Here is a 25,625-nt window from a genome sequence, read left to right as displayed (position 1 = left end):
TGACTGGAGCTCAGCTATGCAGCCATGTGGTAGTAGTGTACTTGAGTGTGTCATATACAGAGAACTGTATCTTGTGTCCATTCATCTAGCAATTCAAAGGCAGAGGACTGAAAAGGGTCTATGCGCCATGGGTAGCCCCATCCCCTCTCCTGTTCTGGTGACACTCAGGTGTCAACACCCAGCCTCCACCACCAGCTTATTTCAGCTCTGTCCCAATTGCTCTTTTTCCCATTTGTGCACTGTGAAGCCAATGGATATTGGGTTCCCAGAACAGCTGCTGTGATCAAGGCAGTAAAGGCAAATGTGCGGGGAACCCATTCAGTCTATAGGTTCAGGGCGTGACCATGTGAGGTGAGCTGGCTCAGCTCTGGTCATTAACCACCTTCTCGGCCTTTGACAAGATGTTCGACAGAGCAGAGATCTGTTCTTTGTCCTGGATGTGATAAACCTGGAACTGAACAAAAGGGAAAGAGGAGGAGTTAGATGGGAGGCCCACTCTGATCAGAAAATGCTGCCGATCAGAGGCATTTCTCAGCCCCAGAGAGCTGCGTGTGGCTCTAGCACTCTAGCACCATGCTGACCTATTTGGATATTTCTGAGGAATCCTACCTCTAGCCACATGACAGTGTGGGTATGGCAAGGAGCTTCAGCAATGCCCAGCTGGTGGAAGTTTCTCTGAGGATCACAGTCAGCTAACACAGATTAGAGCATCTCCTAACCCACTCTATCTTGCACCCAGGGCAGAGAATCAGGGAACTGTAACCAGCTTTCATAGAATCATAGAATATCAGGATTGGAAGGGACCTCAGGAGGTCATCTAGTCCAACCCCCTGCTCAAAGCAGAACCAATCCCCAATTAAATCATCCCAGCCAGGGCTTTGTCAAGCCTGACCTTAAAAACTTCTAAGGAAGGAGATTCCACCACCTCCCTAGGTGATGCATTCCAGTGCTTCACCATCCTTCTAGTGAAAAAGTTTTTCCCAATATCCAACCCAAACCTCCCCCACTGCAACTTGAGACCATTACTCCTTGTTCTGTCATCTGCTATCACCGAGAACAGTCTAGATCCATCCTCTTTGAAACCCCCTTTCAGGTAGTTGAAGGATGCTATCAAATCCCCCCTCATTCTTCTCTTCTGCAAACTAAACAATCCCAGTTCCCTCAGCCCAGTTTCTTCTCTTCCTGTCAGCCTTCCCTCCTCTGCTGGGTTCAGTTTACACTACAGACACCTGAGAATCTGGGCCTCCAACTGTTCCAGCACTCTGATGGGATCCTGGCCCATGATTCTGAATTACCTTACTAAGCAGCACATCAAAGTAGGCTGGGTCCTAGTAGGCTCCGTCCTCATCTGGGAGCTGCAGCGAGGTCTTGATACCATTGTCTAGCCACGGGTGATTGTTCTGCCTTGCTTGGGTGAAATGGCACTTGAGGAAGTGCTCTGGTGAGCTGGCAAACCCCTCGACTCTGTGGTACAAAGCACTCAGGTCTAGATCCTCTCCTTGGAAAAGATTTTCTTCTGGATATAGGAAGTGGGGGAGATTTTTGGTTGCTAAGCAACAAAGCAGGATCACCAGGAGCCTATAGACTGATCCTTCCAGGTCCTCCCAGTCCTCAGGGGAAGGGAACATCAGTGGCCCACAGCAGCACCATCTAGAGGAAACCAAAAGGATTTACTCAGAGAGGGAGAATACAGAACATGTAAACTATCATGGGTTATACAGCTATGGCTGGGATGTTCAAAGCTGCCAAAGGAATTTAGGCACCACTAACATTAATGGGAATTGGGCATCCAAATCCCTCAGTAATGTTGAAACCTCTACCCATTATTTATGTTTGTAATTGTGGTATCTAAATGCTTAATGTGGACATTTAAAAGTGGACAGACTTTAATTTGCATCCCATTGACTTGACGGGGGCTGTTCTGTCTCCCAGAGGTGCGGACTCCAGCAGACATCAGCACATCAGGGACACTCGGTTCATATTCTGAAGATTTTCTTCATATTAATAAGTGTCTTAATTTTTGTCTAATGAAAGCTTGATTCAAATTATTCAGCAACTTGAAAATAATCTGCATTTCTGTGGCAATTTACATGGAGGCATCATCACATTGAAACTATCAGCAAGGCCAGGGCACAATTCCATACCAGCCATCACTGGCATGTTACTCTTCTACTAACACACTTGTGTCTGTAATTAGCATAGCACAGGCCTACTGCCACGCCGGGATACTGAGAAATGGAGCACTGGTCACAATGGCTAGTACCTTCTAATACCATGCTAAAACATGAAGTATACGCAAGTCATAAAGGTTAGCACTGCCCAAAGTGGGCACTCCAAACTGCTGTGGAGTGTTGTATTAACTGGGTTAAAATCTGAAGGACAAATTCCTCAACACCATCTATGGTTCTGGAGAACAGAACATGTCTCAACCATGAAAGGGAGCATATCCAAGAGCGTGGTGCCTCGTAATACCTTAGCTGAGGTCCCATGAGATGGAGCATCTCCAAATTATTAAAGATGGTACTGCCACTAGCACAACATCCTCAACATCAGGCTGCAATGTTAGCAGCTGGTGCATGCTCAGGTTGTGAAAAACAAATTCAGTGGTGTGACAGGCGTCGGTCGGTCCTCCGAGCCCCTAGGGGCGATGGAGAGCAATGGTCTCCGTGGCAGGCCTCGGCCCCACCTCCCGGGTGTTGGGGAATTAGCGGGAAGGTGTGCCAGCCGGAGTCAGTAGCGCGCCCCTCAGGCAGGGGAGCGCCGGCGAGAGTCAGTAGCACGCCCCTCAGGCAGGGGAGCGCCGGGGTGGGGGAAGGCAGGCCCACCCAACTCCACTGCGTTCCAGCCCAGGGCCCTGACAGTGGTGGGAGGCGAAGGTCCCGCTGCTGGGTCAGTGGGGCAATCTGCACCCGCTGACCAAACACACCCACCCCATGGTGTAGTTGGGCCCCTGGGCTACTTCCTACCCGGTCTCTCTCAGGCGGGTTGCTCCGGTCCCTCCATCTCCTCTGGGTAATCCGCTGCGGGCAGCTCCGGTTCCTTCGGGTATTCCGCTGCGGGCCACCCCCGCTCCCTCTCGGTATTGGACTCACGCTGGCCCGGGCTGCAGTCAGGCCCCTCCAGGTCCTCTGGGTATTCAGCGGCCAGCAGCCCTGGTTGCCACAGGCCTTCCCCCCGGTCAGGCTCCTCCTTGCCCAGGGCTTCGTCTGGGTCAGCAGCAGGATCGCGAGGGAGCAGCCCGCAGCCTGTGTCTGTCTCCCTCCCTGGTGCTCTCCTCACTGGGCAGAGGGCCCCGCCCTTTGTACTTCCTGTCCCACCCCTCCCCTTCCGGGGATTGGCGGAAGCTTGGCCTGGCCCCGCCCACTCAGGCTCAGAGGGTGGCTCTTTACCCTCGGGTTCGGAGGGGAGCCACCCTGGCTCCCTACATACCCCACCCCTCAAATCCAGCTCCCGATCTTCGGAGCTGGCGTCCTCACCTTCTCCGAGGCGGGATAGGAAATCTGCATTGGCATTGTCTCGTCCCGCCCGATGGTGGATCGTGAAGACATAGGGCTGCAGAGCGAGATACCATCGCATCAGCCTGGCATTATTGTCCTTCATCTTACTGAGCCATTTCAGGGGTGCGTGGTCCGTAACCAGTATAAAGGGGGCCCCGAGGAGGTAGTAGCGGAGAGCATCGACTGCCCACTTAACGGCTAGGGCCTCTTTCTCCACAACGGAGTAGTTCCATTCTCTGGGGAACAGCTTCCGACTGAGGTAAACAATCGGGTGTTCCTCCCCGTCCACCTCCTGCGAGAGGACCGCCTCCAAGCCCAACGCCTGAGGCATCTCTCTGTACAATAAAGTCACGATGAAAGTCGGGGCTGAAGAGTATTGGATCGCTACACAGCCGTTCTTTGATGGTTCGAAAGGCCGTCTCATACTCGTTGGACCAATGCACCCGGCGGGGACTGTCCTTGGTCAAGAGATCCATTAGCGGGGCCGTAATGCTTGCGAAGTGGGGTACAAACCGCCGGTAATAACCAGCTAAGCCCAAAAATTGACGTACTTGCCTCTTCGTGGTCGGCACCAGACATTCCTGGAGTGCTTGGACCTTCCTGACGAGGGGGCGGACCTGTCCCCGGCCCAAGGTGTACCCCAGGTAAGTGGTTTACTCCCACCCGATTCGGCATTTTTTCGGGTTGGCCGTCAGCCCGGCGGTGCGGAGGTCCCGGAGGACTGCCGCTACTTGGTTAAGATGCTCCTCCCAGTTATTGCCATAGATGACCACATCGTCCAGGTAGGCCGCCGCGTATTTCGTGTGTGGTTGCAATACCCGGTCCATCAAACGCTGGAAGGTTGCCGGGGCCCCATGTAGGCCGAAAGGCATCCGGGTGAAATGGTATAACCCTGAAGGGGTGGCAAACACGGTCTTCTCCTTGGACCTGGGATCCAAGGGGATCTGCCAGTACCCTTTGGTGAGATCTAAAGTGGTGATATAACAGGCCTCCCTGAGCCGGTCGAGGAGCTCGTCGATGTGGGGCATCGGATAGGCGTCAAATTTTGAGATGGTGTTGACCCTCCGGAAGTCAATGCAAAACCGCCGGCTCCCATCGGGCTTCGGTACAAGGACAACGGGGCTCCGCCACTCGCTCTGGGAGGGCTCAATAACACCCAGCTCCAACATCGCCTGGACTTCCTCCTCTACGGCCTTCCGCATTCGCCTCGGCAATGGCCAGGTTGTCTCTGGGACCACCACCCCGGGTTCCATCTGGATCACATGGTAGGTGAGCGTAGTCTGCCCAGGTTTCGTGGTGAACGTCTTGGGGAACGCCCTCACTAAGCAGAGTGCCTGGTCTTGCTGCTCAACGGTGAGTGTCTCTGCTAGCTGGGGTTCACCATTATCCAACTCCTCGGGTGGTTGGGGCCCCAGTTCCGGTTCGGGGGGATATGGGGCCACTATGAGCCCTTCCCAGTCCTGCAAAGGTTTTAAGAGTTCACATGATAAATCTGCTTTTCCTTACAGCGACCAGGTTGCTGAATTTCATAAGTTACCGGCCCTACCTGGCGGAGGACCTCATACGGACCCTGCCAGCGGGCAAAAAGCTTTGATTCCTCCGAGGGAAGCAGGAGGAGTACTCGGTCCCCTGGCCCGAATGATCGAGCCTGGGCGCCCCGATTGTAGTGTTGCTCCTGGGCTCTTTGGGCGGTGTTTAAGTTCTCACTCGCGAACTCGCCCGCCCGCACCAGCCACCCCTGCAGTTGTAAGACATATTGCAAGAGACCCTGTGTTGCGGATGGGTTGTGTTCCCAAGTCTCCCTCAAGAGGTCCAACACCCCGCGGGGTCGCCGCCCATAGAGGAGCTCGAACGGGGAGAACTTCTTGGACGCCTGTGGGACTTCTCGAATCGCCAGTAGTAAAGGAGGGAGCCGCTGGTCCCACTGGCAGAGATCCTGGGTGGGGAAACGCCGCAACATCCCCTTCAGGGTCCAGTTGAACCGCTCGACCAATCCGTCAGTCTGGGGATGGTAGACCGAGGTCTGCAATTTCTTAATCCCCAATAGGGCACATACCTGGCGGAACAGCTTAGATGTGAAGTTGGTCCCTTGATCAGTGAGTATCTCCCGTGGGAGGCCCACCCTTGCGAAGATCTTCACGAGCTCCACAGCGATAGTGCGGGCGGTGATACTTCTTAAGGGGATGGCCTGCGGGAAGCGGGTGGCGTAGTCCATCAGGACGAGGATGTATTGATGGCCCGCCTTGCTTTTTGGGAAAGGCCTGACCAGGTCCATTGCTACCCGCTCAAATGGCACACCTACGACTGGTAACGGAACCAGGGGGGCATTCCGTACCCCGGCTGGGGTTGCATGTTGGCAGTCCGGGCACGATGCACAGTACTCCTTCACCTCACGGTGGACGCCGGGCCAGAAGAACCTGGCCAGGACCCTGGCCACAGTTTTTTCCTGCCCTAAATGGCTGGCAGCCAGGATGTCATGTGCAAGCTTCAGGACAGCCCGACGATGGATGCGGGGGACCACGAGTTGGGTCCGGACCTCTTGGGTCTGGGGGTCTCGGTCAAGGTGGTAGAGCTGCTAGTGGTTGAGTTCAAACCTGGGCCACTGGGTGGTGCGCTGCGCCTCCACGACCTCACCATCCACCCGGGCCAGCTGCTCGTAGGCAAACCAGAGCGTAGGATCCTCCCTTTGATCTCGGCTAAAGTCCACCAGGTCAGGAGGGGGACCCACCATTTCCAGGGCCTCCTGCCCAGGGGTGGGTCCTGGTTCCGCTCCAGGGTCGGAGCTCAAGTCAGATCCTGTCCTCTTCTCAGGTGGGGCTCCCTCGAACGCCTCTTTGGTGGGTAGGGATTGGAGCACCTCGACGAAGTCTGGCCAGTCCCGGCCCAGGATCACTGGATAGGCGAGGGATGACGCCACTGCCACATTCATTAACTGCGTTACTCCATGCACCGTAATGGGGACCCGCACCGTGGGGTACGATTTTACATCTCCGTGGATGCACTGAATCCATACTTCCCCGATGGTCTGCTGGGGGTCCGAGAAGAGTGCCTGGCGGACAAGGGTCTGCCCACAGCCCGAATTGACTAGACCCACCACGGGGACCCCGGCGACTTTCATGGGAGCTGTCAGTTTGGCCACGGAGGGCAGACGGGCCCGTCGCTCCCCGGCGCATACCAGGCCAAAGTTGCAGTCCATTGCTGGACAGCCCCGTTGCAGATGCCCATACTCACCACATCGGAAACAAGTCCTACCTCTGGGCGCGCCGGCCATGTGGGGGCACCAGTGGGGCTGCAGAGTGGGCTGGAGCCTGGTGGTCGGGTTAAGCGTCCAGGGCCGGAGAGTGGTGTTGACTCGGGCCATCGGGAAAACTCGGTAGCGTGCCCCTCAGGCAGGGGAGCGCCGGCGAGAGTCAATAATGCCCCCCTTGGGCAGGGGAGCGCCAGCGAGACTCAGTAGCGCGCCCCTCGGGCAGGGGAGCGCCAGCGAGAGTCAGTAGCATGCCCCTCGGGCAGGGGCTGAGCCCAAAATATATGTAACCCCCATCTATAGAGTCTTGGCTGTTTAGCTCATCTCATGCTCTTAACTCTGGAGGCCCCTGGTTCCATTCCCCATGTATCAAGCATCACTAGAGCGGAACATTTGTCACATTATTTTTTATCAAAAATCCCAGAGCAGTCACAGTAACTGTAGTAAAAGGCATGGGTTGCTACACTTCCAGTGCCTGCTCCCTGATTTTTTTAAAAAGAAAACTCTCCTCACTGCCCCACCAATGGGGCCCTGACCACCACTGAAGCACCCTCTCCCCCTGGTACTGCAACCCTAATCCTGGCCCGCTATGGAGGAGAGTCCCTGGGGGGATGGAGGCTGGAGAGTAAGCCTGCCCTGCACTCCCCCAGCACTGAGCCTGCCCTGCACTCCCCCAGCAGTGGCAGCTCCTGCAGTTCCTGTGTTCCATGTGGCTGGGCATGGTTCCACGTTCCAGGTGTTGTGACCTGGTGTGTGGGGTCACAGTGCTGCTCAGGTTCCCCCTCCCCTCCGTGCAATCATTATGGAGGGTCAGGTGGGCAAAAGCTGAGCAGCGCTGCAACCAGATGCACCAGGTTGCAACACCTGGAGCGGCTGCAGGAACCGCTGTTGTGGGGTGAGTCATAGACATGGAGAAAAGTCACAGACAAACACAAAAATCACACTCTTTGTGAGAGTTTCCCACCCATGACAAATGTGCAGCCCTAGCCATCACACATGGAGCACAGGGAATAGAACACAAGATCTTCAGGGCTGGAAACACACGCTCCTGTCACATGAGCGGAACAAGAATCACTATTAGCTTTAGTAGTATTAAGGCTTATGTACCTTCTCTGGCTCATGGGAACAAGAGCGTGACTATTCTGATACACCTGACCAGGCCTGGCATTCTGTTCAGCATAAGACAATGGTACAAATACACACCTAGCTATATTATTCCCATCTTGTTGGGTTCGTATGCCAAGGTTAATTGAATGTTTCTTTCAGTAAAGATGTGTAAGGTGCACAATTCTCATAGGGTCAAAGTGACTCAGATCAGAATACGGTGCCATACACCAGAATACGGGCTATTCACAGTCACAAGTACAGTGTCCCAAGCTGGTCTCTCAGGAAAACATATCTTTAAGTGATTAAATGTGAGCCCTCATTTCCTGCCCTCTTCTTTCCAGACCTCACTGTTGACCTGGTCCAGTAGGCGAAGGCTGTCCAGATGGTGGCCCTTCAGTGTGCCTGCAATATGGAGCAGTTTTATGACAGGGAAATTGGTGGAGTACCTGGTGAGAGAACTGTATAGGCTGCAGCTGAACTGCTCATTGTCTTTCCAGGGCTTTTCTAGAGCTGGTATGGATTGAATCAACATTAATATGAGCAGGTTTGCCCTTTCTCCTGGATCCTCCCAAGCAAGGGGAAGATCATAGAATCATAGAATATCAGGGTTGGAAGGGACCCCTGAAGGTCATCTAGTCCAACCCCCTGCTCAAAGCAGGACCAATTCCCAGTTAAATCATCCCAGCCAGGGCTTTGTCAAGCCTGACCTTAAAAACCTCTAAGGAAGGAGATTCTACCACCCCCCTAGGTAACGCATTCCAGTGTTTCACCACCCTCTTAGTGAAAAAGTTTTTCCTAATATCCAGTCTAAACCTCCCCCACTGCAACTTGAGACCATTACTCCTCGTTCTGTCATCTGCTACCATTGAGAACAGTCTAGAGGCATCCTCTTTGGAACCCCCTTTCAGGTAGTTGAAAGCAGCTATCAAATCCCCCCTCATTCTTCTCTTCTGCAGGCTAAACAATCCCAGCTCCCTCAGCCTCTCCTCATAACTCATGTGTTCCAGTCCCCTAATCATTTTTGTTGCCCTTCGCTGGACTCTTTCCAATTTATCCACATCCTTCTTGAAGTGTGGGGCCCAAAACTGGACACAGTACTCCAGATGAGGCCTCACCAATGTCGAATAGAGGGGAACGATCACGTCCCTCGATCTGCTCGCTATGCCCCTACTTATACATCCCAAAATGCCATTGGCCTTCTTGGCAACAAGGGCACACTGCTGACTCATATCCAGCTTCTCGTCCACTGTCACCCCTAGGTCCTTTTCCGCAGAACTGCTGCCTAGCCATTCGGTCCCTAGTCTGTAGCTGTGCATTGGGTTCTTCCGTCCTAAGTGCAGGACCCTGCACTTATCCTTATTGAACCTCATCAGATTCCTTTTGGCCCAATCTTCCAATTGGTCTAGGTCCTTCTGTATCCTATCCCTCCCCTCCAGCGTATCTACCACTCCTCCCAGTTTAGTATCATCCACAAATTTGCTGAGAGTGCAATCCACACCATCCTCCAGATCATTTATGAAGATATTGAATAAAACCGGCCCCAGGACCGACCCTTGGGGCACTCCACTTGATACCGGCTGCCAACTAGACATGGAGCCATTGATCACTACCCATGGAGCCCGACAATCTAGCCAGCTTTCTACCCACCTTATAGTGCATTCATCCAGCCCATACTTCCTTAACTTGCTGACAAGAATACTATGGGAGACCGTGTCAAAAGCTTTGCTAAAGTCAAGAAACAATACATCCACTGCTTTCCCTTCATCCACAGAACCAGTAATCTCATCATAAAAGGCGATTAGATTAGTGAGGCATGACCTTCCCTTGGTGAATCCATGCTGGCTGTTCCTGATCACTTTCCTCTCATGCAAGTGCTTCAGGATTGATTCTTTGAGGACCTGCTCCATGATTTTTCCAGGGACTGAGGTGAGGCTGACTGGCCTGTAGTTCCCAGGATCTTCCTTCTTCCCTTTTTTAAAGATTGGCACTACATTAGCCTTTTTCCAGTCATCCGGGATTTCCCCGGTTCGCCACGAGTTTTCAAAGATAATGGCCAGTGGCTCTGCAATCACAGCCGCCAATTCCTTCAGCACTCTCGGATGCAACTCATCCGGCCCCATGGACTTGTGCACGTCCAGCTTTTCTAAATAGTCCCTAACCACCTCTATCTCCACAGAGGGCTGGCCATCTCTTCCGCATTTTGTGATGCCCAGCGCAGCAGTCTGGGAGCTGACCTTGTTAGTGAAAACAGAGGCAAAAAAAGCATTGAGTACATTAGCTTTTTCCACATCCTCTGTCACTAGGTTGCCTCCCTCATTCAGTAAGGGGCCCACACATTCTTTGGCTTTCTTCTTGTTGCCAACATACCTGAAGAAACCCTTCTTGTTACTCTTGACATCTCTGGCTAGCTGCAGCTCCAGGTGCGATTTGGCCCTCCTGATAACATTCCTACATGCCCGAGCAATATTTTTATACTCTTCCCTGGTCATATGTCCAACCTTCCACTTCTTGTAAGCTTCTTTTTTATGTTTAAGATCCGCTAGGATTTCACCATTAAGCCAAGCTGGTCGCCTGCCATATTTACTATTCTTTCGACTCATCGGGATGGTTTGTCCCTGTAACCTCAACAGGGATTCCTTGAAATACAGCCAGCTCTCCTGGACTCCTTTCCCCTTCAAGTTAGTCCCCCAGGGGATCCTGGCCATCCGTTCCCTGAGGGAGTCGAAGTCTGCTTTCCTGAAGTCCAGGGTCCGTATCCTGCTGCTTACCTTTCTTCCCTGCGTCAGGATCCTGAACTCAACCAACTCATGGTCACTGCCTCCCAGATTCCCATCCACTTTTGCTTCCCCCACTAATTCTACCCGGTTTGTGAGCAGCAGGTCAAGAAAAGCGCCCCCCCAGTTGGCTCCTCTAGCACTTGCGCCAGGAAATTGTCCCCTATGCTTTCCAAAAACTTCCTGGATTGTCTATGCACCGCTGTATTGCTCTCCCAGCAGATATCAGGAAAATTAAAGTCACCCATGAGAATCAGGGCATGCGATCTAGTAGCTTCCGTGAGCTGCCGGAAGAAAGCCTCATCCACCTCATCCCCCTGGTCCGGTGGTCTATAGCAGACTCCCACCACTACATCACTCTTGTTGCACACACTTCTAAACTTAATCCAGAGACACTCAGGTTTTTCTGCAGTTTCGTACCGGAGCTCTGATGCCAGGGAGCAGTGGAGGCCAAGGAAGTCTATAGCATCATGGTACCCTCTATTAAGGTTCCTCCTCAGATCAGGTCACTATGTAAATTCTTGTGCTCATCCCTGCACTTGGTTATATCTTGGTGTCCCTAAAATAGATTTTGGAGGGCATCTTTCTGAAATACTGCCAGCATAAAAAAGTGCCGTCCTTTCAGAAGCAGGCCATCAGCTCTGTGAACATCACTTTGGTCCTGCTAATATGGTAGTAGGCCTGTTGGAAGATGTCTTCTTTAGTAGAGGTGAGTCAATTTCTGGCAAGTTTCAGGCTTTAGTTGTTCATCTCTAATTTGCTGAAGTCAGCCGGCTGATGCTGGAATTGCTGCCAGAACAAGTTCAATGTAGACTTAAACCAAAGTGGCTTGACCTGAAGGAATTTGAAAACTGAATGCTGCAACAAAAATTCAGCAGCAATAAAACTTCAATGTTCAGTACAGAACTAAAGCACTGCCTGAACTGAGCCCAGGGAAAAAATTGTAGATAAAAGCTCCTCGCTTTTGGAACTGTTCAAAACTCAGCAGGAACTCCCAGATCCTCCCAAGCAGAGACTCCAAAAGGACTTCTCCAGAGCAATTGGGTTCATTCTCAGTATTCCCCAGCACGACAAAGAGAGGCTCTAGAATCTGCAGGTACTCTGTCAGGAACTGAGCCGTTTCCACAGGGAACACTACATGAGAACTCAGCCAAAGTGAAAACAAGGTTTGTAAGGCTGATGAGAATCCCTCAAAGATGTGATCTATAGAATAATGTTCAGGACTACTTAAATGGAATGGATAAAGGGACATAGCTGTGTAAATAGTATTAAGGAATTTAAGTTTATTTTGGATTGTGGTGTGAGTACACACATTGGTTTCAGAGGAGCAGCCATGTTAGTCTGTATCCGCTAAAAGAAAAGGAGTACTTGTGGTACCTTAGAGACTAACAATTTTTTTTTTAATTTATTTGAGCATAAGCTTTTGTGAGCTACAGCTCACTTCATCGGATGCACTTCATCCAATGAAGTGAGCTGTAGCTCACGAAAGCTTATGCTCAGATAAATTTGTTAGTCTCTAAGGTGCCACAAGTACTCCTTTTCTTTTTACACATTGGTTTATAGGTTAAATTTTAATCATGTATCATAAAGGGAGATGTGGAGTGGTTATAGAGTTCCTGGTCCTCCACAGTTTACCAGAGAGGACCAGGATGGTTGCAGCAGGAAGCTTAATAAACATGAGTTCTTCCTGGTTCAGGGAGGTCTCCAGTTGCCGTTTAAAGCATGTCTCTTTGTGTTTCTCCTCACACTGCAGAGCCCATCCAGACCTGGGAGGCCCAGCCTTGCCCAGTGCTTCATTTGTAAAGAGGTGCCGGAGCTCAAGCAAAACAAAACGGCATCCTCCACACAGTGTGACCTCTCATACACTGTACTTGCAAGGTCACGCCTTACAGGCAAGTGTAGAATTGCATGCCTTACTAAAGGACACTGACAGAAGAGCTGCCAAGGCTGCACCCTGGCATGAAAAGAGGTGCTGGGGCTGAGCCCTGGCAAGCCCCAGCTCAAATTAAATTCTGGCCATGACAAAACTCTAGCCAGAGGATGATCCCACTGTGATGGGTTCGGTCACAGAGATCCCCTTGGGACTGTCACCTGGTGAGGTGAAGTAACTCCTGAGCCCGTTTTCCCTGTCAGCTTGGGACTCCAGAACACTGCCTTGTTGAGACAGACACAATAGCTTGCTGCAGCACAGACCCAGGTCTAGTCCATGCCCACAAAGCTGCAGACTTTAACTAAAAAATGCTCAGCAGGTTTCCTGCCTCCAGCACCCAGACACCCAGCTCCCAATGGGATCCAAACCCCAAATAAATCTGTTTTACTCTGTATAAAGCTTATATAGGGTAAACTCATAAATTGTCCGCCCTCTATAACACGGATAGAGAGATATGCACAGCTGTTTGCTCCCCCAGCTATTAATCACTTACTCTGCATTTACTAATAAACAAAAGTGATTTTATTAAGTATGAAAAGTGGGATTTAAGTGGTTTCAAGTAATAACAGACAGAACAAAGTAAGTCACAAAGCAAAATAAAACAAAACATACAAGTCTAAGCCTAATACATTAAGAAACTGATTACAGGTAGGTTTCAGAGTAGCAGCCATGTTAGTCTGTATTCGCAAAAAAGAAAAGGAGTACTTGTGGCACCTTAGAGACTAACCAATTTATTTGAGCATAAGTTTTCATGAGCTACAGCTCACTTCATCGGATGCATTCAGTGGAAAATACAGTGGGGAGATTTATATACAAAGAGAACATGAAACAATGGGTGTTACCATACACACTATAACCAGAGTGATCACTTAAGGTGAGCTATTACCAGCAGGAGAGCGGTGGGAGGAAGAGGGGAACCTTTTGCAGTGATAATCAAGGTGGGCCATTTCCAGCAGTTGACAAGAATGTCTGAGGAACAGTGGGGGGTGGGGGTGGGGGATAAACATGAGGAAATAGTTTTACTTCGTGTAATGACCCATCCACTCCTGGACTCTATTCAAGCCGAAGTTAATCGTATCCAGTTTGCAAATTAATTCCAATTCAGCAGTCTCTCGTTGGAGTCTGTTTTTGAAGTTTTTTTGTTGAAGTATTGCCACTTTTAGGCCTGTAATCGAGTGACCAGAGAGATTGAAGTGTTCTCCGACTGGTTTTTGAATGTTATAATTCTTGATGTCTGATTTGTGTCCATTTATCCTTTTATGTAGAGACTGTCCAGTTTGACCAATGTACATGGCAGAGGGGCATTGCTGGCACATAATGTCATATATCACATTGGTAGATGTGCAGTAAACGAGCCTCTGATATTGTGGTTGATGTGATTAGGCCCTATGATGGTGTCCCCTGAATAGATATGTGGACACAGTTGGCAACGGGCTTTGTTGCAAGGATAGGTTCCTGGGTTAGTGGTTCTGTTGTGTGGTGTGTGGTTGCTGGTGAGTATTTGCTTCAGGTTGGGGGGCTGTCTGTAAGCAAGGACTGGCCTGTCTCCCAAGATCTGTGAGAGTGATGGGTCGTTCTTCAGGATAGGCTGTAGATCCTTGATGATGCGTTGGAGAGGTTTTAGTTGGGGGCTGAAGGTGATGGCTAGTGGCATTCTGTTATTTTCTTTGTTGGGCCTGTCCTGTGGTAGGTGACTTCTGGGTACTCTTCTGACTCTGTCAATCTGTTTCTTCACTTCAGCAGGTGGGTATTGTAGCTGTAAGAATGCTTGATAGAGATCTTGTAGGTGTTTGTCTCTGTCTGAGGGGTTGGAGCAAATGCGGTTGTATCGTAGAGCTTGGCTGTAGACAATGGAACACGTGGTGTGGTCTGGATGAAAGCTGGAGGCATATAGGTAGGCATAGCGGTCAGTAGGTTTCTGGTATAGGGTGGTGTTTATGTGACCATTGCTTATTAGCACTGTAGTGTCCAGGAAGTGGATCTCTTGTGTGGACTGGTCCAGGCTGAGGTTGATGGTGGGATGGAAATAGTTGAAATCATGGTGGAATTCCTCAAGGGCTTCTTTTCCATGGGTCCAGATGATGAACGCCACTAGCCTCTCTGGGATCCCACCCCTCCTTCTAAATGGAAAAGTACCAGATTTAAGATGGATTCCAGCATCATGTGACATGGTCACATATCCTGTGAGACCCCAGCCTCCATTCTTCCTGGGCTGGCCCACACTAACACAGGAAAGTTTGCAAGTAAACAGAGCCATTTACAGTTCATTGATTTTGAAGAACCCTTAATGGCTTCCACTTAACATGTTTACATTAGTAATACAAGTTTATATCTTATTCTTCTAACTCCAGACATAGAAATAATACATGCAAACAAATAGGATGAACACACTCAGTAGATTATAAGTTTTGTAATGATACCTTACAAGAGACCTTTTGCATAAAGCATATTCCAGTTACATCATATTCACATTTATAAGCATATTTGCATAAAACAAATGGAGTGCAATGTCACACCACCCTCTCAGGGGGAGGCAGTCTGGTGGCTTTGTGACTCCAAACTTCTTGCCTACCCCTCTGTGGAGTCAGAGACCTCACCTCCCAAAAGGGCACTGGGGCTAAGACTGGGCTGGTGGTGGATCTCCAATATCCCAGTCTAAGAGGTGGGTTCCTGTGGTTGGCAGCAGGGGAGACAGAGCAGGATGAGTAGCCCAAAGAGAGACCATCACTGATAGCTCAGTAACAGCATTCCCAGCTGGGAGCAACAGAGCTGGGACAGTAACAGAGCTCCCAGCTGAGGCAACAGAATCTGCCCTGTGCTCCAGGGTGAAGATAGTAGTGATCATGACAACACCATAGAAGAACCCAGGAGCGGCCAGCATGGTATGGCAGTTGAACTCAGCAGTAGATCTTGTGGTTCACCATGTATTACACTGGCCCTGAACTCCATTGCAGGGTCCTCATTTTATTAGGACTTTTCTTCCTAGTGAAAGGCTGAACTTTATTTAGAGTTGATTGAAATTTTTCAAATTTTGAAGATAACATTTTCAAATGTTGATGAAAATTTTCATTGAAACTTCAAATTTGGATGGAAAACAGCAAACAAAATCATCAAAATTTACAGAATCAAGAAGTTCCCTCCATTTTTCACTAGCTCTTTTAAATTCTACAGAACTATACTCCATTGCTTAAGACTGCATCCCCACTGGTAGTCTGTATGGCAGACAAACCCTCTGTCTCTCTCCCGGTAAGGTTTCAGGAAGGGGTTCGGATGGCAGGAGTATAGCTTGGTGTTTACCTCCAGTGATAGTAGCTGCTGGGGACGAAGTCAGCCCCGTGTTACTTTTTGCAGGCTGCCTTCTGCAAAACTTCCTTCTCTGCATCTGTTGTGGAGTTTCAGAGCACTCTGCTTTCTCTGCACCACAGGGATAATGTTGAACCTGATCATTTTCCAGCCACTGGACAGCAGCAGGGACAGCTGCAGACCTTCTTCCTTTAGGCTTTCAGCGCTGAGGTCACCTGGTCAAGGGCAGAAGTTGCTTTTAGAAAACAACAGTCAGAAATCTCCTGATCCTCTCTTCCCTCCCCCACCCTTTCCTCTTTAAGCCTTGTCTGCCTTGGAGACAAGTTCCAGTTCAGCCGAGCAGGACCCTGAGACTGGTAGCTCTTGCCCTGTTCTTTAAAATAGAACTGCTTTTCCTGGATGGATGTTTAGCAGTAGTGCATCATCCAGTCTCCACTGCATACCAGGCAAGACAGTCTGGGAGAGAATGAGAATTCACCTTGTTTCAGCACCTATGGGCAAGGGCAACAGACCATGGCAATGGCTGCTGCTGGAGCGAGATCAATGGATGAAATTAAGAAAAAGTTTTGAAATGAAGAACCTGGCATCTCTGCTCGGATGCATGTGAGTTCATTCTATCCCCCTCTAGCCTATAATAAACTACATAAAGACTTATTAAATATGAAAAGGAAACAAGAAAGTTATTTAAAAGGTTAAAGCGGATAAACAATAGACACACAAATGAGTTACAATCTTCAATTTCAAAAGGTAATAGAAGCTTCTATAACCAACAAGCTCTATACGTCCTTTAGGGCTAATCCAGGCTAAGCAGCTTGGGATCTCTTGCTTATTCTTAAAAATATCTTGCTCCTCACAAGCAACATAGAAATAATCAGTCCCTTCTTGATAGGGGTTTTATTCTCTTCTTCCCACATGCTTTCAGTTGCAAAGCTCAGCGGATGCGAAGAGTCATCTTCACAGGGAGGATGCACAATAACAAGAAAAGTCTTTTGTCCTCTTGTTGGTGGCACATACGGAAATTCCAGTTGCAACATCCCACAATAGTCTATCTGGTATTGATAGATCGTCCTTTTGGAAAGGGCGTAACACCTTCTGTTGGGATCAACCCTTCGCACTAATTAATGTCGCTCTCCTGTATGGTGATTTACACAGTCACAGCGGCTCACAATACAACCGCTCAAATATAACCTTACACTATGGGATACAGGTGTGATAAGTAAGATTAATGCACATAGCAGCTCACCAGCATTCCATAACTCTAAAGATTAAACACATTCTTAGCATTCTAGCTCCTGTTTTAACCATACTAACAGTCAGGTGAGCCAGACTGATTCCAACTCGGTATATGTCAGTGTTCAAGTGAGGCAAGGGGATCTTCATAGAATCACCACCTCACTAGGTAACCCATTCCAGTGTTTCACCACCCTCCTAGTGAAAAACGTTTTCCTAATATCCAACCTAAACCTCTCTCACTCCAACTTGAGACCATTACTCCTTGTTCTGTCATCTGGTACCACTGAGAACAGCCTAGATCCATCCTCTTTGGAACCCCCTTTCAGGTAGTTGAAAGCAGCTATCAAATCCCCCCTCATTCTTCTCTTCTGCAGACTAAATAATCCCAGTTCCCACAGCCTCTCCTCATAAGTCATGTGTTCCAGTCCCCTAATCATTTTTGTTGCCCTCCGCTGGACTCTTTCCAATTTTTCCACATCCTCATTGTAGTGTAGGGCCCAATACTGGACACAGTATTCCGGATGAGGCCTCACCAATGCCGAATAGAGGGGAATTATCACGTCCCTTGATCTGATGGCAATGCCCATACTTATACAGCCCAAATTGGATTGGCCTTCTTGGCAACAAGGGCACACTGTTGACTCATATCCAGCTTCTTGTCCACTGTAACCCCTAGGTCCTTTTCTGCAGAACTGCTGCCTAGCCATTCAGTCCCTAGTCTGTCAGGACTCTGCACGTATCCTTGTTGAACCTCATCAGATCTCTTTTGGCCCAATCCTCTAATTTGTCTAGGGCCCTCTGTATCCTATCCCAACCTTCCAGCATATCTACCACTCCTCCCAGTTTAGTGTCATCTGCAAACTTGCTGAGGATGCAATCCACGCCATCCTCCAGATCATTAAGGAAGATATTGAACAAAACCGGCCCCAGGGCCGACCCTTGGGGCACTCCGCTTGATACTGGCTGCCAACTAGACATGGAGCCATTGATCACTACCCGTTGAGCCCGACAATCTAGCCAGCTTTCTACCCACCTTATAGTCCATTCATCCAGCCCATACTTCTTTAACTTACTGTCAAGAATACTGTGGGAGACCGTGTCAAAAGCTTTGCTAAAGTCAAGGAATAACACATCCACTGCTTTCCCCTCATCCACAGAGCCAGTTATCTCATCATAGAAGGCAATTAGATTAGTCAGGCATGACTTGCCCTTGGTGAATCCATGCTGACTGTTCCTGATCACTTTCCTCTCCTATAAGTGCTTTAAAATTGATTCCTTGAGGACCTGCTCCATGACTTTCCAGGGATTGAGGTGAGCTTGGCATGAGGTGGCACCTGACAGAAATATGTGTTGATGGAAACATGGAGAAGGATGCTTAGCTAGACAGACAAGTGGGTGTTTGGTGAGTCAGATGGTCGGACAGACAAACAGTTGTGCGTAGAAGAGTGACTCACTGGCTGGCACCCGCTTGTGGCTGGGCATGGGATAGCAGTCCCTCCTCCTCTAACACCCCTACCGACAGCATCTTTGGCCTTGGAGCAGTCTGCCTCATCATATGACTTGGCCCTCTGACTATGTCACATTCAATCCCTTCAAGGGTAACAGAGTTCCATGAACAACTGTCCAGTGACATTATGCCAGGTCCTCAGCCCCAGCCAGGCTTGCCACCTCTGAGGTACAACTAACTGGGACATCTGAACCATTTCATCCGTGTCTGCTACCTCAACAAAGGGGCAATCCTGGGAAAACCTGGACAGGTGGCAACCCTAGCCCCAACTCTGGGCCCAGTTCTCCTTACACCCCTTTTCCCCAGAGCTTCCAACAGTCCTTACCCCTTGTATCAGGTCAGTTTCCACAGCCCCTTCCTCAGCGGCTGGTAGGGGAACCCTGGCCCTTCCTCTTCTCTAGGGTCCAGTCCTGGGTGCTTGTGGTAAATAGCTATGTTTTAACTGCCTTCCTGGACCACTTCCTGCCTCAGCCTGCCCCTTTCCCCAGCCCCTGCCTGGGCTCCCTCTCTGCAGACTCTTTACCTCTTTCCAGACCCTACGTAGTTCCTTCTGGATCTTGTATCAAGCGATGACCCCCCAGTGTCTTCTCCCTACCTGGAACAAGTGTCCTGCTTAGCTGAGCTTGTAGTAAGCCCTCTTTGAACTGGTCCCACTCACAGTTCTGTTTCACAGAGCAGAGAGGTTAGCACTGCCTCACTAGCCTATGATTAACTTCAATATGGTCACTTCTTTATCATACCACTAGCAGTGATGTTTTTAATCTAGAGAGCAAGACCTGAGACCAGGACAATGTCCACAGTTTAACAGTCATCTGGTCATTGAGAAGCAGGAGAAGCGTGACATAAAAACGTCTGGAGACTGAAGGCAACAGTCAAGTGAAGCTAGACAAGAACAGGGAAGTAGAATATATAGCTGGTTCATAACAAAGCTTTGTAGTCATTGAGATGCACTGGGTAACCTTTTATTAGGGTATCCTTAGTTACAGTGGGGAAACCCCGGCCCCTTTCAAGTCAGTGGAAAACTCCCATTGACTTTACTGGTGTCAAGGAACTTTATTTCAGTGTGGTACTGAATTGTAATCAAATGGCATATCGAGCCCTTTCGACCTGAAAAATCCCAAAGCACTCTAGACTATAGCCACTCCATGGGGCTTTCTCACCCACCACTGAAATGCAACCACCTCTAGAGTGAAACACTGAAGATATCCTGTGCCAACAGCATTACACAACACGAAGAAATTAACCTCTCTAGATGAAACCTAGGGGTTTTGTTTTGTTGTTTATTTTCCCCACTCTGCAGAGTATGTAACTAACTAAGTCAGAGTTTGAACAGACACTGGGATCTAAAGTTGGCAACCTCTTTTTTATGTCTCCATCAATGGGCCACTCTGTCCTCAGTGGACCAAGCAGTGTATCTTGGGATGAGAGGGGAACTGAGTTTCTCTGTCATTGCTCTGTGCTTTACTGGTAGATTCCAGTTCTGACTGAATAGCTTTTCTCTTTCCTGGCATCGATGGGAGTTCGGAATCCAGCCTTTCAGTTTATGTTCATTTTGGGGTAACAACCATCACTTCTATATAGTTTATTGACCCGTTATCGATCTGAAACCTATTAAAGACCTTTCTTGTCATATCACATATCATATGGTCTGAATAACCTGATGTGTCTTTTCCAACTTGTTCCATCTTCTTCCTCTCTCCTTCTCCTCTTCCCATTCCCCGCACCTCTCAGCCTCTGTCTGTGCCTCTCCTTGTTTCCCTTTTTGTCTCTTGCCATCTGCATCTCTGTCCCCTTCCCCCGTTCTGGGCCAGGAGCAAAGAGATAGCAGGCCTCTAGTCAAACCACAGAACCCCTGTGGTCACTCTGCTCCACTGGCCCACACCCCCACAGATGTAGTTGGCATACAGACCTGGCTTAATGAGGAACTGGTGCCTGCAGTGGACAATGGCAATGAAAATTAGCTCTTTCAGGAGCCTAAGGACCTTGCCTGGCAGTATGTGCCCCCTGCACTCAGCGCTGTCCACCACACTGAACACATCCTCTCTGGTCCAATTTTCCCAGCCAGCTCCTTCTTTGGGCACTCCTAGGTCACAGCAGCCTGACATCTGATGGTGCCCATTGGTAACTGTCTCTGACTGGCCCTGTTTACTAGAGCACTCCTGCAGCAGGAGAGTGTGACACAGAAACCACCTTGGGGCTGCCAACTGATGTGCCAAGACTACTTCTACCCCTGCTGCCCCTGCCATCCCAGCTTGGGACTTCAGTGCCCTGTCCAGTTTGAGCCAGACCTGCTAGCCTGCTGCAAACCCAGACCCAGGTCTGAACCACGTCCCCTAACAGCTGTAGGCTTAATTGAAAGCAGCTTAAGAAGTGTTCCTGTCTTTAACACTCAGATGCCCAACTCCCAATGGGGTCCAAACCCCAAATAAATCCGTTTTACCCTGTATAAAGCTTATACAGGGTAAACTCATAAATTGTTCACCGTCTATAACACTGAGAGAGAGATATGCACAGCTGTTTGCCCTCCCAGGTATTAATACATACTCTGGGTTAACTGATAAGTAAAAAGTGATTTTATTAAATACAGAAAGTAGGATTTAAGTGGTTCCAAGTAATAGTAGACAGAACAAAGTTGATTACCAAGCAAAATAAAATAGAACATGCAAGTCTATGTCTAATACAGTAAGACAACTGAATATAGATAAATACCTCACCCTCAGAGGAATTCCAGTAAGCTTCCTTTTACAGACTAGTCTCCTTCTAGTCTGGGTCCAGCAACCACTCACACCCGCTGTAGTTACTGTCCTTTGTTCCAGTTTCTTTCAGGTATCCTTGGGGGTGGAGAGGCTCCCTCTTTAGCTAGCTGAAGACAAAATGGAGGGGTCTGCCAGAGGTTTAAATAGCCATTCTCTTGTGAGTGCAGACCCCCTCCTCTCTTCTATGTAAAGTCCAGCTCCAGGATGGAGTTCTGGAGTCACTTGGGCAAGTCACATGTCCATGCATGATTCAGTTTTTACAGGCAGCAGCCATTGTCCACATGCTACCTTGAACATCTTCATGTAGACCTCTTATGTGGATTGGAGCCTTCCATGATCCATTGTGCATTAAGTGCTTCTTGATTGGGCACTTAACTTGCAAATTCCTTTCTAAAGAAGCTGACCAAATGCCTTACTAATGCTATTTAAAATCAAACAAGTATACAGCTAATATTCATAACTTTGAATACAACAATGACACATGCATACAAATAGGATGAATAGATTCAGTAGATCATAACTGGATTCTTTGATCATGGAACGGTGTTCCAAGAAGGAGGAGTGCTAGGCAGAGACAGGCTCCACCTAACGAAGAGAGGGAAGAGCATCTTCCCAATCAGGCTGGCTAACCTCGTGAGGAGGGCTTTAAACTAGGTTCACCAGGGGAAGGAGACCAAAGCCCTGAGGTAAGTGGGAAAGCAGGATACCGGGAGGAAGCACAGGCAGGAGAACACGAAAAGGGAGGGCTCCTGCCTCATACTAAGAAAGCAGGACAAACAGCAAGTTATCTCAAGTGCCTATACACAAATGCAAGAAGCCTGGGAAACAAGCAGGGAGAACTGGAAGTCCTGGCACAGTCAAGGAATTATGATGTGATTGGAATCACAGAGACTTGGTGGGATAACATGACTGGAGTACTGTGATGGGTGGATATAAACTGTTCAGGAAGGACAGGCAGGGCAGAAAAGGTGGGGGAGTAGCACTGGATGTAAGAGAGCAATATGACTGTTCAGAGCTCTGCTATGAAACTGCAGAAAAACCTGAGTGTCTCTGGATTAAGTTTAGAAGTGTGTGCAACAAAGGTGATGTCATGGTGGGAGTCTGCTATAGAACATCGGATCAGGGGGATGAGGTAGCTTTCTTCCGGCAACTAACGGAAGTTACTAGATCACAGGCCCTGGTTCTCATGGGAGACTTCAATCGCCCTGATATCTGCTGGCAGAGCAATACAGTGGTACACAGACAATCCAGGAAGTTTTTGGAAAGTGTAGAGGACAATTTCCTGGTGCAAGTGCTGGAGGAACCAACTAGGGGCAGAGCTCTTCTTGACCTGCTGCTCACAAACCAGGAAGAATTAGTAGGGGAAGCAAAAGTGGATGGGAACCTGGGAGGCAGTGACCATGAGATGGTGGAGTTCAGGATCCTGACACAGGGAAGAAAGGAGAGCAGCAGAATACCGATCCTGGACTTCAGAAAAGCAGACTTTGACAAGCTCAGGGAACTGATGGGCAGGATCCCCTGGGAGAATAACATGATGGGGAAAGGAGTCCAGGAGAGCTGGCTGTATTTTAAAGAATCCTTATTGAGGTTACAGGGACAAACCATCCCGATGTGTAGAAAGAATAGTAAATATGGCAAGTGACCAGCTTGGCTTAACAGTGAAATCCTTCTTGATCTTAAACACAAAAAAGAAGCTGACAAGAACTGGAAGATTGGACAAATGACCAGGGAAGCGTATATAAATATTGCTCAGGCATGCAGGAGTGAAATCAGGAAGGCCAAATCACACCTGGAGGTGCAGCTAGCAAGAGATGTTAAGAGTAACAAGAAGGGTTTCTTCAGGTATGTTAGCAACAAGAAGAAATTCAAGGAAAGTGTGGGCCCCTTACTGAATGAGGGAGGCAACCTAGTGACAGAGGATGTGGAAAAAGCTAATGTACTCAATGCTTTTTTTGCCTCTGTCTTCACGAACAAGGTCAGCTCCCAGACTGCTGCACTGGGCAGCACAGCATGGGGAGGAGGTGGCCAGCCCTCTGTGAAGGAAGAAGTGGTTCGGGACTATTTAGAAAAGCTGGATGAGCACAAGTCCATGGAGTCAGATGCACTGCATCTGAAGGTGCTAAAGAAGTTGGCAGTTGTGATTGCAGAGCCATTGGCCATTATCTTTGAAAACTTGTCGCGATCGGGGGAGGTCCCGGACGACTGGAAAAAGGCTAACGTAGTGCCCATCTTTAACAAGGGAAGAAGGAGTATCCTGGGAACTACAGGCCAGTCAGCCTCACCTCAGTCCCTGGAAAAATCATGGAGCAGATCCTCAAGGAATCAATTCTGAAGTATTTAGAGGAGAGGAAAGTGATCAGGAACAGTCAGCATGGATTCACCAAGGGCAAGTCATGCCTGACTAATCTAATTGCCTTCTGTGATGAGATAACTGGCTCTGTGGATGAGGGGAAAGCAGTGGACATGTTGTTCCTTGACTTTAGCAAAGCTTTTGACACGGTCTCCCACAGTATTCTTGACAGTAAGTTAAAGAAGTATGGGATGGATGAATGGATGATAAGGTGTATAGAAAGCTGGCTAGATTGTCGGGCTCAACGGGTAGTGATCAATGGCTGCATGTCTAGTTGGCAGCCGGTATCCAGTGGAGTGCCCCAAAGGTCGGTCCTCGGACCGGTTTTGTTCAATATCTTTCTTAAAGATCTGGAGGATGGTGTGGATTGCACCCTCAGCAAGTTTGCAGATGACACTAAACTGGGAGGAGTGCTAGATACACTGGAGGGTAGGGATAGGATACAGAGGGCCCTAGACAAATTAGAGGATTGGGCCAAAAGAAATCTGATGAGGTTCAACAAGGACAAGTGCAGAGTCCTGCACTTAGGACAGAAGAATCCCATGCACTGCTACAGACTAGGGACTGAATGGCTAGACAGCAGTTCTGCAGAAACGGACCTAGGCGTTATACTGGATGAGAAGCTGGATATGAGTCAAGAGTGTGCCCTTGTTGCCAAGAAGGCTAATAGCATTTTGGGATGTATAAGTTGGGACATTGCCAACAGATCGAGGGACGTGATCGTTCCCCTCTATTCGGCACTGGTGAGGCCTCATCTGGAGTACTGTGTCCAGTTTTGGGCCCCACACTACAAGAAGGATGTGGAAACATTGGAAAACATCCAGCGGAGGGCAACAAAAATGATTAGGGGACTGGAACACATGACTTACGAGGAGAGGCTGAGGGAACTGGGATTGTTTAGTCTTGTGGAAGAGAAGAATGAGGGGGGATTTGATAGCTGCTTTCAACTACCTGAAAGGGGGTTCCAAAGGATCTAGACTGCTCTCAGTGGTAGCAGATGACAGAACGAGGAGTAATGGTCTCAAGTTGCAGTGGGGGAAGTTTAAGTTGGATATTAGGAAACATTTTTTCACTAGGAGGGTGGTGAAACACTGGAATGCGTTACCTAGGGAGGTGTTGGAATCTCCTTCCTTAGAAGTTTTTAAGGTCAGGCTTGACAAAGCCCTGGCTGGAATGATTTAGTTGGGGATTGGTCGTGCTTTGAACAGGGGGTTGGACTAGATGACCTCCTGAGGTCCCTTCCAACTCTGATATTCTATGATTCTATAACCTTCACAGAGATATGTAGCATAAAACATATTCCAGTTATACCATATATACATTCATAAACATATTTCCATAAAGCCTGAGGAGTGCATGGTCACAGAGGGCATCAGCTGCAATCCACAAGGGAACCCCCACAGTTACTGCATTCTCTGAGGTACAGAGGGCAAATTCAAAAGCTTCCAGGTTTCTTGAATAATCCGCTATAAATCTGAAATCCATGGCAGTGACCTTCTCCAGCACAGTCAGCAAGATTTTCTCTGCCCTCTGGAAATGCTCCATCCTCTGACCTTCGTGGGAAAGTATCACTCACAGATAGCTGCGCCAATGAGAAACTTTCACAGCCATGGCTACAAAGCCAGGGCAAAGATCCCCTCCTCTCTGCAGAGCTCCTTTGGTGGTGCAAGCCTTACCTTCCCCAGTACAGCCAGGTATGCATGCAGGTGGGGGAGGGAAGGCAGAGAAGGCTGGGAGCAGGTGCCTTGTGGGAGGAGCAGCCAGTGGAGAGACATTCTAAGGCATTAATAAGCCCAGTGTTTTCCTCCTACATAACTGAAAGAGTGCAAACTCCATCTGAGCTATTCATTGCCAAGGTGGCTACCTAACAATCAGGTGTATCTGGCAAGAGATCCAGCCAAGCTGATAAGTCTGAGGCACA

The 25,625-nt window shown here is 49.0% G+C and overlaps 1 protein-coding gene across 1 annotated transcript; it reads right to left on the bottom strand.

Moving 5' to 3' along the window:
• Positions 1-361: 361 nt before the first annotated feature.
• On the bottom strand, positions 362-25,249 carry MAB21L4 (mab-21 like 4). The gene is given in 8 exon segments (XM_073358696.1): positions 362-454; positions 1,296-1,630; positions 3,678-3,695; positions 8,140-8,361; positions 12,261-12,372; positions 15,898-16,073; positions 20,508-20,757; positions 25,061-25,249. Coding segments are annotated over 8 exon segments (1,395 nt in total).
• Between the last annotated feature and the right edge of the window lie 376 nt (positions 25,250-25,625).

Source organism: Lepidochelys kempii, chromosome 9, assembly GCF_965140265.1.
Source record: "Lepidochelys kempii isolate rLepKem1 chromosome 9, rLepKem1.hap2, whole genome shotgun sequence".
Lineage (NCBI taxonomy): Eukaryota > Metazoa > Chordata > Testudines > Cheloniidae > Lepidochelys > Lepidochelys kempii.
Note: the sequence above shows the minus strand (reverse complement) of the source record. Positions and strands in the feature narration are given on the sequence as shown.